The 15,112-nt window shown below is 45.3% G+C and overlaps 1 protein-coding gene across 4 annotated transcripts in view; it reads left to right on the forward strand.

Annotated features, from left to right (window-relative positions):
- Nucleotides 1–15,112, forward strand: part of Rora (RAR related orphan receptor A) — a 730,196-nt gene that overhangs the window by 684,809 nt on the left and 30,275 nt on the right. For all 4 annotated transcript variants that reach the window (XM_057766319.1, XM_057766320.1, XM_057766321.1 and 1 more), the window contains one exon: nt 7,949–8,034. In XM_057766319.1, the coding sequence (XP_057622302.1) occupies nt 7,949–8,034 (86 nt within the window). The remainder of the gene's footprint in view (nt 1–7,948; nt 8,035–15,112) is intronic.

Genomic DNA, 15,112 nt, shown 5'->3' on the forward strand with positions numbered 1-15,112 from the left:
TGTTTTTACCCATTCTCCACCATAATTGCACACAAAATAATAGAAGTTTCAGGTGACCGATTGTACTTAGTTTTAACTATACTTTGCAATCTGTGTTGTTCGAGGTGTGTCTTGTGTGTATCTGTCTGATATGTCTGTCTGTCTGTGACTCTATGTATTTAATGAGTTTTTACAGATCTCTTTAAAATTATTTCTAAAAGGCTGCTAAGCTTAGGGGAAACCTCAGTGAGGGTGATATTTTTAAGAAGTGGCTTCATGGATTGAGGCTGTAGGCCCATCGTAGACTGCGTACCTGGCATGTACCACAAGGCCTGTGTTTGCTCCCCAGCACCACGCACACACACACACCCCTTCATAACAGGTGAAATGTAAGTCTTCAAGGACAAGGGCACAGGAAAATATAGGTCTTTGTTTCTTTGTACTCAATGAGGGGTGGGGTCTTTTAAGTCAATTAAATAAATTAATACTGAACCTCGGGATGTCTGAGGATCACATGAACATGCGCTCTGTTTACCAAGTGGGCGCCATGGCATCTATGATGTTCCCAAATGACTGGGCTAGCCCTGTTTAAATAGTGTGGCTCAATGGTTTTGCTGTGACTTTTCCATCTGAAGGGCCTTTTTCTTTCAGGTGGAAACTATCAGAGCAGTGTCCAAACCCATCAGCCCTCAAGAAATGAAGGGCTGGAAACATAACGTGTGTCTAGTTCACAGGTACAAATTATAGCGCCATGTACTTTGATTCTTTGTGGTGAGCCTGTTGTGGGCAGTGAGGGCATGGCGTCCTGGTCCTTGCCAACAGTGATATGCCAAGCTTCCCAAAGCTTCCTGTTTATATAGGTTTTTCATCTTCAAAGAGGGTAAAGGCATTCATTTACCACCACAGCCTGGGAGGTAAGATGTGTTCCCTTTTTATAGGTGGAGGAAGTATATATAGGTGGAAGTGACTTACCTGGGGCCACCCAGGGAGTCAGGTGTCAAGGGCAGGTTGGCAGGGCTGGCACCACCTCTTCTTGGCTGGATGGTTCTGAAGTTCTTTCTCCCTAGTGTCATTTGTCATTGAGAGCTGCAGACCACTAGTAACAAAGCCACAATATCTAATAAGCCAGAACAGAAAAGAGATAACACATGTGTTATTTATGTGTCTGTCTCTCTGCCTGTATGCGTGTATATGAAGCTCCAGGATATTTAAACATGAAGGAGATTTCATGTGACCCTCCCGAGGCTTTCCTTCCCCATCTGTAGAATGGGAATGCTAACAGTTGTCTCCTGTGCTATGCACATGGAAGTCAAAACAAGCTAATGGGGTCAAAAACTTTCAGAGCCTCACAGAGCTCTGTAACTCTCGGTTGTTATTCCTGCTGCCGGAAAATGACGATGGGGCTGCTTATGGACTGGGTATTGAGGGGTAGGACTTTCCTAATTAAGGGTCTAATTGTTTTGGTGATGTGTGGCAATGATTTCAGTACTGTCGCGAAAGAATCCAAAATCAAGGGAAGAAAAGCCTATCTTCTTGGGGGAAAGCGAGCATTCTGAGTAGCATATATTTAGGAGACACAATGGCAAAACAAGTTGATTATGAGTTTTCTGAGAGTGCAGCTGGACCGTGGCACATGCCAAGGGCCGGGGAACAGAGCCACACTGTATTCCAAGTCACAGGTCCAGGATGGGTCGGTCCCCCCAAGGCAGGAGGGATAAAGTGGTCGCCACTGGGCTCCTGGCCTTTCCCTGTAGTACACTCAGGCCAAGCACTTGCTAAGTTGGAACACAGTGGATGAGGACGCCACCCAAAGGGCTGATTTGAACAATAAAAATGAGCTCATCTGAGAAGACCAATAAGAAGAGGCCTCCTCAGCAGGACTCAGGTCCAGCAGGACCATGGACCTCTCCTTTCTCAGTTGGACTCCCCAGGCAAGGCAACCTGCACAACCAATTTTGGAGGTCCTGAAACCAGAGGGATAAAGATTGCAGAAAGCTGAAGTTTCCAAAGGCATTGCAGGCAACAAGGTGAAGACTCAGAGGCTATGGGCCAGGCAGCCTGGACACACAGGCCCAGCTGCTGTAGACTGCCGTGTGGGAGGCTGCAGGAGCCTCTAACACCCCAGCAGCTTTCAACTGGGGATAAAATAAAGTGACTAAGCCACAAAGGACTCGGCCATTTGACTGAAAATAAAATCAAACGCCTTAGGGTTTTTCTTTTTAATCTTTATTGGTTTTTCTGCGTAGAGAAGTAATACATGCTGGTTGTAAAAAAAAAAATCCAAATATGAGAGAAATATGTAACAGAGTAAGGAAAAAATGTCCTCCACATGCTCAGCCTTCCAGGAAGAAAAACCACCTCGACAGATTTGTGCAAATCAGAGTTCCTTTTCCAAGCATATCTTTGCCAACTTTTTTCTTAGGCAACACAAGCAAAAATTGATTGACATCCACATGTGTGACAGATATAGTCTCATAGCTGTCCCCGTGGTTTGGCCCCTAACCACTTTCCCGGCAAGCCAAAAGTCACCCCAAACACGTAGTCCAATTCCAGATAGTATGGGTGCTAAGGGGATGGATGACCCAGCCCTCACAAGCATGAGATCCTGAGTTCCATCACCAGCACCAGGTTGAAAAACTAGGTGTGGCAGCAAGATGGAGACAGAGGATGCCTGGGCTTAAGGTCTAGCCATATTGTTAAGTTCCAGGTTCAGCGAAAACCCTGATCTCAAAAAATGAGGCAGAGAGCCATGGAGGAAGACACCCAACATGACCCTCCAGCCTCCACACGCACATGCATACATGTATGTGTGTGCCCACACAAACACAAAGTATGGTGAGCAAATGAGCTACAGTGAGAAATGATTGGCATGAACTGGGTCAATATGTGGCGCTTGTTTCTTTTATCAGAGGACCAATAGAAAAACCACCAACATCCCACTACTGTTTGAGCTACATACTGTTGCTGCAGCTAAGTGCCGGTGTGGGGGTGCTGCTGTGGCAGGCAGCACAAACTGCCCTTCACCATCCTCAGAATATAAGCGGCTTTTCTCTATCCCCACTTTGCAAAGAGCTTAGACGCCAGAGGAAAGAATTTCATTCCACTATACGGCAGGACTCCTTATCGACAACAATAATAACAGCTAGTAGTTATCAAACGTGAAGTCTGAGAGCCAAACAGTATGTCCCTGAAGAGGACGCATGTGTAAACGACCACGTGGACACAGCAACACAGCTCAGAGAGGCTGCCGTTCATACGCTATACCAGCGAATCTTCGACTAGGAAGCTGAGACCGGAGGGGTTAACTAATTTGCCTAGGCTTAAGAATTGGTAAATCTAAAAAAAAAATAAAAAAATAAAAAAAAGAATTGGTAAATCTGAAGTCAGTCACTGGGAGGTCAAACATTCTACCTGGAATTCTGCAAAATGGAGGAGTAGCCCAAATTGTGAATGATATTTTCAGCTGTGGGCTAGGCAGATAATTCTCAGGAAGTGCTACTGACATGGTTCCTATAGCAGGTGAGCTTAGCCAGACCACTGAGAAGGGGTCACCTGGTCTTCCACTGACTGTGTACCAAGTTCCAACAGTTTCTCTTGGCGGGGCGGTATGATGAGAAATTGTATTACTTTGTATGTGTCCAGGCACAAATGTTGCATGACACACAGATGATGGTCAGGGGACAACTTGCAGGGGTCCGTTCTCTCCTTTCACCATGTGGCTCCTAGGGGCTGCACTGAAGTCATCAGATTTGATGGCAAAGGACTTGATCTCTGAGCCACCTTGCAGGCCCCAGAGTCATGTTTGCTGTTAAGCAGTCTTTTCACCCATCGGAGGAACTGATGATGGCTACTTCTCCTGTAGATTGAAAATTAAAAGCAAACTATGTGTGTATATATATACATTTATGTATATATAAAAAATATATATGCATGTGTATATTATATATGCATGTGTCTGTGCATTATATATACATATATATTTCATGCTAACTGACCACCCAGCTCAAGGATCATGTGATCAGTTGGCTTCCTACTGTCACTTGTCAGCTCTCGAAATCTGCCTCTGCAAGTGTGGAGAGCCTGCCTGAATTACTCAGAGTGCACAAGAGCAAATTATTCAGGCAATAGGGCTGGGGGGGAAAGTGCGCTTCAGTGAGACGTTTTCATAGCAAGATTGTTCATTGGGAGGCTCATCTGGAACCACACAGCCACGTCTGACTCCCAGTGGCCTACTGGCTGGGAGAAATGCATATGTGCTCCAGGTCAGTCTGTGGACTTGTGATTGTCAACCGTGGTGGTGTCTGACAGCGACCATGCTTTAGGATGCTGGCCAAGTTCATGTGTGGAGTAGATGAAGGAGCTTAGACACATCCTTTGTGTGGAAAGAGTATCATTTGGAGAAAACAGTGCTTCTTGGTTGAGAATGAAATGGCTGAAGGGATTCTTATCCATCCTGTTGATGTAAAAACTTAAGTTGGTGAGAGTCAGCCACCATCCTTTTGAAATAACTGAGTGGCACCGCCTATGATTTTCTTCTCGTTGATTCCTTTGAGCCTGTCAATTGAGAGTAAACCGGGCTGGGACTTCCACATGCTGGGGCGGGGGCGATTGAATGGGGAGATGGGTAAGTGCCGTGTTCCCAGTTGCAAATGTTTGCTGTGGGAATGTCAACACGTGTGATCAGATGACATTCAGAGGCCGTGCGGTAGGAGCAGGTGTATTTTCATCACTCCAAAGAACGCTCGGGGCTGAAATTCTCTTCTGAGATAAGACAGCCATACAGGGGTCAGCTAGCCAAGCAGTTTAATCTGACCAAACAAAATAGCTGAACCTTGCTCTGCAGAGACCCGTCCAGTCCCCACCTGTGAAGTTCCTGGAGAAGCTTGTTCTAATTCTGGTTCTGTAGCCCACATTGTCCACTGGGGCTAAGCACACCATGATGGAACAAAGGTCTAGCGGAACGGCCCCATCTTGGAAAGAAAAGTGAGTCTACGTGAGCCCATTCATTCTTAGCTTTGTGGCCTCTGTGTAAACTTGTGCAATCAACTTGGGTTTAGATTGCCTTGAGAGCTGAAAGACCTGAACTTATGCAAGACTGAAGACCAAGGGTGCCAAAGCCTGACGCAGCAATACCAGCCGCCTGAGTCTGTGCTGCCATTAGTTGTTGCCCATCCCCAGCCAGGCCACGAGCCGTTCCTAGGTGATGGTGTTAAGGCAGAAATGATACTTCTAGGCACTCTTACCATGAGCATACCCCAGGGAGGTAAGTTAAAGCATTGCTGTAGCCAGTTACAAGCATTCTGGGTACTCTCGGAAGTCCTGCTTCCAGTTTTAATCCTGGTCCACCCCAGAGCACAGCAGCAGCCGACATGTCCCTACTTGATTCAGGTAGGGACACTTAGTTTCCCTAGAGAGCCTGCCCAGGGCCCTCAGATTCTCATACAGAGCCAACAGACAGACTGAAGATGGTTTTCTTGTTTTACTTCTGTGTGAGTGCACATGTACGCGAAGGTCAGAAGTTCGTGACATGTGTCTTTCTTAACCACTTTCTACCTTATTTCTATATGGAGGCTTGGCCATTCATGGAACCCAGTACTCACCATTTCAGCTGGTCTTGACAGCCAGCTTGCTCTGGGAACTCTCCTGTCTCTGCCTCCTAAGCACTAGCATTACAGCCTGGCTGTCATGCCCCCCAAGTGTGTAGGTGGGTGCTGGAGATCTGAACTCCAGTCCTCTGTTTGCTTACAAGGTAGATGGTCCACCCACTGAACCCTGTGTCCTGAAGACGATTCTCCAAAGGCCCAGACTGAAAATGAGTGATGGCACTCGCTTTGCCTCAAGCGGTTCTGGTGCTGATTGACACTGGGGTGGCGGGTGGGGGTAACGAGGTCTGCTCGTGTCATTTCAGTGATAGTTTGAAGTGGAGCAGGGGCAGAAGGCGGCTCCTGGTTGGCTGTCTTTATTTCACAGAGAAATTCTGTTTGATGGGTGACCTGAGTAGTGTCAGGTAATCATTCTCTTCCTCCCAGGTCAGGGTAGAAGCAGCCAGTTCTCCTGGTAGACTAGCTCATGCGTGTGGGAAACCCCAGTTTGGAACTGCGGGCGGACAGCACCTTTTCCATGCCTTTCTCTCTGAAAAGCACTGAGCATAACTCTGCCTGGCGCTGCAGAATGCCTTCCCCTTGACTTCAGTGAGGATTTTGAAAGGAACACTCAATATGGGGCCTTCTGCTATCTCTCTTGAGAATGTCAAACAAGGCAAGGTTGGAAATGGGGTTTTTATTAGTACAGCTCTAAGCATCCTAAGTTGCAGAAGCACCATTATGAGGCAGTAGGCCTCTAGATGATTTTGACCAGTCGCTAAATGTGGTCAGGAGAGATGCCTCAGTGGTTAGGAGTGCTTGCTGCTCTTTCAAAAGTGCCTGAGGTGGGTTCCTAGCGCCTGTGACAACTCCCCCTCTAGGGAGCCTGATGCCCTCTTCTGGCCTCTGTAGGCACTGCTGCAAATCTCGGATGAACAAGCATGGGGTGCGGTGCTGAAAAAATACATAGGGAAAGGGCCCTCCTTCTAGAATAGCTGAAGCCGCCAGCACACGTGTGTTCATCTTCTTGGAAAGGGGTAGCAGACAGCATAGCTTACGATGGGTTTTAATCCAGGAACCTCGTGGATTTGGATATGGCATTCCATCTGATTGCAAAGTCAGTGGTTACAGAAAATATCCCTGGATATGACATTTCAGTAGAAGAAAGTAGGCCGTGTGTGTGTGTGTGTGTGTGTGTGTGTGTGTGTGTGTGTGTTGCATACATCATGCAACAGAGTTACCGGATGGGACCATTGCTCTGTGGAAGGCACAAAGCTACCTAGCCAAATACCCGCATAAATGAAATTGACTGGGGCACTTGCTATTCTGCCCGCATGTATGACTTGGCAGAGAGTGCTGTGGTGATATCCAGTGGTGAAAACTGTGGGGTGTAAAGGTTTCATAATGGAACATTCTAGGTCATCATCATCATTGCGGATCAGCCTTTGTCTCCATGATTCCACATACAAATCCTATTTAAAAGATGAGTTAAATATGGAATTTTTTTTGCCCATGTATTCTACTCTATATATTTCGGTTCTCAATTCTGCTTTTTCTGACTCGACTGGAAATACAGTGTGTTTATTTCAAGATGAATAGATGCCTAACCAAGACGTAGAACTTTGGTGTCATTTCTTAATCATTTGGCTTCTCAGAGGCAAGCAGCTTTAAATAATCAATTGCATAAGAATACATGCATGCTGTGCCAAAAAAAATCAATTTCCATCATAAAAAAATTCAGAAGCAACTTCTCCTGTTTGGCAAAATTCATCATTATTAAATTCAGGCAGGATATTAACTTTATGGCTGAAAGGTTGGGCTGTACAAAGATGAACTCATTTGGAACACATGGCAACTACATTAATTCTCTTAAAGGATGAATGAGGAGCCCTTCCTATCATACGTAACTTATTAATATTTTGAATTGAATCATTTTCCTAAGTAGACCTGACTTTTTGGGGATGTATTTTTCTCTACAAGTCAAGAGCCACATGCTCAGCCAAGACAGATTTATGACCTTTTAAAAATAATGATGGAAAATGAGATGGGGCAGGAGGGGACACATTTTAGTATCTGCTTTGCTCTGAGACCTAAACTGCGAACTCTCCGGTTCTGGAAGCCTTTGAAATGCTGATTCCAGTCTTCTTGTGGGCTCTTAAACACCTTCTCAAATGACCCATTTTAATAACCCGAAAGCTATTATATAACGAGCAGCCATAATTTAGTCCAGGGCTCTAGGGGGACCCTCACAGTTCAGCAATGAATAGTTAATGCAGGATAATGTTTAGTAGGTTATTAGTTTTCGCTATACAAATGCTGATCGGGGAACGCTTTTATAAGGTGTTTAAAAGAAAATGTAATTAACTGGTTGCATGCTTCTGTTGCAGCTCAAATTGAAATTATTCCATGCAAGATCTGTGGAGACAAATCGTCAGGAATCCATTATGGTGTCATTACGTGTGAAGGGTGCAAGGTAAGCTGTTTTAATTGTTGTTGTTGTTTCTATTCGTGTTACGGGGCATCTTGGCCATTTCTATTTTTTTACTTCCAGTCTGCCTAAAAATTCAACTCCCTGAGCTTCCGAGTGATGATGACAGGGTGGGGTCAGTACAGCCATGTCCAGTTATAATTACGGCAGTTACACCTCCTTCAGCCTGTCAGGACAGAGAGCAAGGGAGCAGAGCCCACCACACTGATGAGCTCCCTCTGGGGCTGGGGGACAGCTCCGTTGGTCATAGCCTTCCACGTGCAGGAAGGGGGACCAGAATTCAAATCCCTGCTGCCTCTGGGAGAAATCCAAGAATGGCCACTCGTACCTGTTTCCCCAGCTTTCTGGGGCAGAGATCCCAGAAGCTGACTGGCCAGCTAGCCTAGCTCAACAGTGATGTCCAGGTTCAGTGTGAGACCCTGTCTCAAGGGAATAAGGCAGGGGCTACAGAAGAGGGCACTGACATCCTGTTCTGGCCTTCATTTGTGCAGGTTCATGCACAAAGACACAAGAGACCTCTGGTTGCCCTGTCACTGTGTTTATGAGGAAATATTTCCATTAAGTTTCACATGGATGTGACTGGGTCTTTCTGTTGGTGTCCAGGTCTTAGTACACCTGGCCAGGTTATTCGCCCACATTGTTTGGGACACATGTGAACCTTTGATTGACTCATCTCCATCCATGGAGTAGCCGTGACACTTGCCCTGCCTACCTGTTAGGATTATTCCAAGAATAGGAGGTGCTTTTAAATAAAAACCTGATATTATTGCTACAGTGACCATTCGTATGATGTGACCATAGGGCCAGGGACACAGAAGAGGCTTAGTCACCCCAGGACCACGCCCACAAATGTATTCAAATTTCCATTGATTGAAATTGAAATTCTTCTTTGTGTATGGGAAGAGTTTTGAGACAGGGTTAAAGCAGCACAAATGAGCAGGAGAAATGTTATCTGATGCCAACGGCCTAGGAGACAGCTACAGCCAGACCCAAATTAGCCCTTAGGCTTTTTAAGATTGAAGGGTTAAAAAAAAATCTGTTTTTCTTTCTTTGGTTTGTATTCATTTAGTGCAAACAAGAATGTATTGTGTCATAAGGTAGAAAATCACCTGCAGTCGTACGTAATGGCTGTGGGATTTGGGGGAGACTAGCCTCATAATTTTTAAATTTCTTCCTCTCGTTAATCATAATATTGTTTGCTGATTTACATGTATAGACCACAGGTTAGTGAAGATGGATTTTTTTTTTTTAGAATTACACGGTCTTATTTGGGATTGGCGTGCATGTGGGGGTCAGAGGACGACTTGCAGAAGTCAGTCTGCTCTTTCCACCATGTGGGTCCTAGGAACTCAGGTCATCACTATTGGTGGCAAGTCCCTCTGCCCGCCATGCCACCTCACTGCTCCAAAGCTTGGGACTCTTGCACCTCACCAAATCCCTTTGTCCTTTAAAAAGCCACCCACCTTTGAGAAGTAGGGAACTTGTTGCTGGAGGGGAATTTTGAATTATTCATCTGTATGGTAAAGGCCTCTTGGTACTCATGGGTTTATTTAAAAAAATGGGTTTTTTTCTTCCTTAATCTGGCCTCTCTGAAGTAAATTCTTGTAAAAATAAAATACTTGGGGCTGGAGAGAAGGCTTAGTGGGTAGCACTACTTGCTTTGCTTGTATGATTACCTAGCATCTATGTTTAAAAACCCAAAATGATGTGTGTGGCTGTGTATGTGCACTACAACCCTAGTATTGGTGAGGCAGAAGCGGGCAGATCCTGAGAGCTCACTGACCAGCCACTCTCCCTGAGACAGTGAGCCTCAAGTTCAGTGGGGGGGCTCTGTTTCAGGCAATAAGAGAAAAGGAGGAAGACCCCCCCAATGTCCTCCTCTGGCCTCTGCATGTCACACACACACACAAGAAAGTTGAAATGCTAACCTAGCTATGCGAACAACCTGTGACCACTGCCAACTGCAGTCTCTGTGTCCCCAAAGCTATGACCTTGGTAGAGGCACCAGGGCCACTACCATATCTCTCATCCCTACAGCACCTCCAAGCCCTACAGTGTTTGCTCTGTCCTGGTCCTCCATAGATCTGACTTTCATTTATGGCGTATCACCAAGGTATTTAGACCACCTAGATCTTTCCATTCTGCCCAAGAAGCTCAACACTATCTCTGAGTCTGTCCGCTGTGCCCCTGTGGTTCTATGTGTTGAACTCATATGAGGTATCTGGAAATATGAAATTCAGGGGTTGGGTGGGGGTGACTTGTGTGCTATGCCTTAGCAATTTGAAAGGCTCACTAATAACCGATTATTCAGTGAATCCGAATTGATGGAGCGCCCTTACATTTACACAAACACACACATTTAAAGGGCCAGTGTTTATTCTGGAGAAAATAAATACAAATAGTAAGGCAAACAGTTAGGATCCTACAATTGTCTAAAATCCCTTCCAAATCCTGTTCGTGTGATACCTCCATGCTGAAATGGCTTTCCGCTGTTGGTTCTGATCCTCTACTCCACAATGAAGGCCACTAAACCACTGACATGTGATTTATTCTGTGTTGGGCAGTATACTTTGGAGGGATACGGTAACTGTTCTACATTGTAATTTCTGACTGTAGCAATGTTATCTCTAGTTACAGTGAAATCAAGGGACTTCTGCCATTGTCATCGTTTATCAAATGTTAACCAGGTGGAGGTGATCCCACTGTGACCAATCATAAATAATTTTCTTTCTGGGCGGTATAATTAGACCTGTGAGGGAAAACCACATTATATAGCAAATAAGTATGTAATGAGGAGGGGGCCAGTGTATAATATACATACATATAAATCCTAACTTGTATACATTTACATCATAATGTATTCACCAAATCTGATTTATCTGCAATGACTTACAGCTAAGATGGTGTCCTATATGAAACTTCCTCTCCCAGCCAGCAACAGGGAATTCACAATCATCTCCTCATACACGCATTCTCGTAAAATGGCCATAGGAAGGTTTTTAAAGAAATTTAGAGTGCGTAACAGGTACTCTTCTCCCCTCTGAGGTAATTGTCAAAGTGTGTGCCTGGCTGGAAAGAAACTTGATGAATGTTCCCTTTAGGCCCAAATACTTCTTCTTCCTGAGTTCTATTTGCTGTTGTTACTAGACTGTAAAAAGTCACTATGACCCCTGAGCTGGTTCTGTCTGGTTTTTAACATTAATGTTTTCATACTCAATATTTTCATTCCTAATGCTTTTAAATGCCTCGTCCTGGATCAGAGCTCAGTCTTTTACAGTGAAAGTTAGATCTGGGGCAGGAAGGTGTTATTCGCCCTTCAGCCATCAAAGTGTTCCATTCTATCATGTATAGATGGTGAGGTGGATGAAACTTCCAGTTCTGTCTCCAGAACCCCAAAAACAAGTGACCTGCTAACCGGGTCTCAGTAGCTACTGCCCCTCCTCAGCTCACAAACATGCTGGGTTCTAGGCAGCGTGGTAGGTAGAATCCCCCCTGCCCTAGTGCCAGATTTCTGGAAGGTTCTCCTGGGGGTGCTGAGTGCCTTTCCTGGGATTGGATCTGAGGATGTTGTAGCAGACACCCGCATTTACAAATGGGACACATGAGGTGAGATCAGCTTCAAGTCAGAGCTCATTGGCACATACGGTTCCATGAGGAGACAGGCCATCATCTATGGAAGAAAGTTTCCCTGGGAAGTGTTGCCTGGGCAACTAAGTGATACAAATGAGACTGCTTGTTCTCATCTAAAGAACCTGAGTCTCAAGCCAGGAAGTGGTGGCGCATGCCTTTAATCGCAGCACGCAGGAGGCAGAGGCAGGCTGAGTTCGATCCATCTTTCTTGGTGTCTTCCTCTCCCTAACTTCAATCTGTGGATGACCTTTCTTTACCCCGAGTAAAACTGACAGTCCTGCTTCTCCACTTTCTACCCACACACATCCTCACCCCTTTGAACATCCCCGAAAGAAAGCTCCCAGGATAAACAAAATTGCAACATAGGGCATCTATTTACATAGAGGACTTGGCTCTTCCCAGCCCTAGAAATAAAGCAAAAAGCAGACATGGTACCCACTCGCAAAGTCTCCTGAATTTCAAAATGCAATGCTTTGGGCAGGCATAGGAGCACTCACGATAACTCAGAGTCATGAATAAACCCTGGTTGTCAAAAAGCAAATGTGTAGCCATTCCAAAGCGTCTGCCATTAGAATTCCGCAAGGCAGCTGTCAGCTGTTTTCTTGTAATTAAACAGCCAATGAGCAGCTAATTAAGACATATGTGTACACAGAAGTGGAAGTGGGTATGTTAATGAACTGTAGGAATCAATTCATTATGTGAAAATTGTCAAAAGACCAAACATCAGATCGGTATTGCAGCCTGTGCTTCATGGAGAAGCAGCCCCCAGGTAGGAGGGGATGCCCCCACCCCAAGACTCCTAAGTTCAGTGTCCAGCCAGCCCACATGCTTGGGCCAAACCATTAATAACCCTGATATTTCAAAGATCTAACAAACTAGTTTCCCCGCCTACATAGAAATGCAGCCTTCAATTGAGACCCTGGATCAGCCTTGCTTTGATGATCACCCGTACCATCATCAGATCTGAGAAGCAGGGAGGGGCCTTACTTTTTTTAATCTACCCCCGTATTTCTGTGACCTGAGGCTGGGGAGATGTCTCCATCAGTGAAGTGCTTGATGTACAAGTTTGATCCCCAGTAACACAGCTGTACTCCTAGGAGAGACAGATGGGAGAATCCCTGAGGCTAACCTAGCCTAACTGGTGAGCCCTGGGGCCCAGTGACAAACCCCTGCCTCAGAGAGAGGGAGGGAAGAAGAGAGGAGAGACACTGCTCCTGAAGATTGATACCCAAGGTTCACCTTTGGCACACACCTCAAAAACAAGCCTGTGACCTTTGGAATAAGATGCACCCAGAATCAGGAATCCAAACCCTGCACCTCCTGTCATCTGCTTGCTGTGAGGTCTTGCATTGTAGCTCAGTCTCTCTGAAATTTAAACCTGTCCGTAAAACTGATATGCAAATTGCTACTTTACATCCAGTTGAGGAAGTGCCCTGCACAGCACCTAGAAGCATGCTCAGAAGATGATTGTTACTGGGGCCCCCCTCCCCACTCCTGTCCTGTCGTGCATTCAACAAGTATCTGAGTTAGCTATTTTGATCAAAGAAGGCAGTCGAGACAGAAATAACACAACTAGAAGAAGAAAGTCAGAGCAGAAATATGTCTGGGATGGGCTTCTCAGAGAAGGCCCCAGAGAAAGTGGGAAAAAGTGTCCAGGCTATGACAGGAACACAGGTCATTGGGGAACTAGAACACAGTTGTTTAGCTTGGTCTATATGTGGCTTTGGGAAGAGGATTGAGTCTGGGAGAGAGATGCCTGGATGGGTGGCCATGACCTAGTTATCCTGAGGGTGAAGAACTGGGGGGTTGATAGGCAGGGAGGACCCCGAGACTAGGTCTTAGGTGAGTGGATCCTCGGGTATGGATGGAGGAATAAGACAGGAAACAAAGTGTAGAGTTTCAGCGTGAATTTGGGTTGATAACTTCATCACCATATATGACTGAGAAAGTGGGAAAACAGACACGTCTTGGAACTTCACATCTTTGTCAGTGAAGATGTGAGCAACTTCTGAATTATTGAATAACTTTCAAAGTCTGGATAAATACTTCCTCTTTTCTGTGCTATCTCCAGTTCCATGGCCACAGTTTGACACACTCTTGTGTTCTGTCTACACTGAGGTGACTTTCTGTAAGACCTTTTCAGTTCAGACAGCCACCAGAAGCAGTAGCAGTCAGCCAAGCTCGCCAGTTTAATGCTGTAAATGCTCCACCAAGAGGCCAGTGCAAGCCACCCAGTGCACAGCCTTGCTGGAGAGTCAGGAAGAAATGACCAGTACTTCAGAAACTCCGCCTGTTGCCACCCTTCCAATATGCTCGCAGCATACATGCTAATAATTGTTTCTTAGTGATGGTTAGGTTTAATAACTGGATTGAGTGAATTTTCTCACATATAGCACTTAGCTCTTGAATCCGGGTATGAGCCTTCTCCTGAACACCATGGCCCCAGGAAGTATAGGGAAGACTCCCACCCAATGGTCAAGTTCAGTATACATAACCATATTGTTTTCTGAAAAGTGCCAAGGAATAGATACACCCAAAGAATAGCAAGCAAGTATCATCAGTAAAACTCAAAAATGCACTTTAAATGTAAGGCAACATGGGACTGGAGAGACGGCTCGGCAGTTTAGAGCACATACAACATGGGCTGGAAAGACGGCTCGGCAGTTTGGAGCACTTACTGCTCTCAGAGAACCAGATACAGTTCCCAGCAACTGTGCCAAGTGGCTCAGAACTCCCTGTAAACTCCAGTTCTAGGGGATCCAATGCCCTCTTCTGGCCTCCAATATATTACGTTCAAGTGTACAGTCCGCACCAGGAACATCCATGTACATAATTTCTTTGTTTTTATTTTGAGATTATAATATAAAACATTTCCCAGTCCCTATCCTTCCTTATTCTTTCAAATTCATGGCCTCTTTTTTCACTGTTCACACACACTTCTAAAATAAAGCCCCTGCTCAGTCTGTATAATGTTACTTATATGTATGTGTTCCAAGGCTATCCATTTGGTATTGGATAACCAATTGTGCTCGTCCCTGGGGAAGACCATTTCTCAGGCTCTCAGCATTCTTTGGTTGCCCGTAATCCTTTGTGTAGAGCTGGAGCCTCTTGGGCTCTCTGCTGTCCGTGTTAGCATGTTTTATTGCTATCGTCCTTCAGCCCATGTTTAGGTAGCCATGTTGGTAGGACTAACTTTATGGGTATAACTATTTCATATTGCTCAAACTCATGAGTTTATGTGAATTGTATCCCTAAAGGTAAAGGATCTATAATGCTCTGTCAAAACCTACATGGCTGATTCTATCATACCACCTCTTGAGGGATATAGTGCCTGATAATCTTTCAACTTCCTTCCTGCATGGAAGGCCTATTGGTGTTTTATTTTGAAGGGCTGCATGGCAGCATATAGCCACTAGGTGGTGGTAGTGTGCCA

The sequence above is a fragment of the Chionomys nivalis genome, chromosome 4, assembly GCF_950005125.1.
Source record: "Chionomys nivalis chromosome 4, mChiNiv1.1, whole genome shotgun sequence".
NCBI classification, from domain to species: domain Eukaryota; kingdom Metazoa; phylum Chordata; class Mammalia; order Rodentia; family Cricetidae; genus Chionomys; species Chionomys nivalis.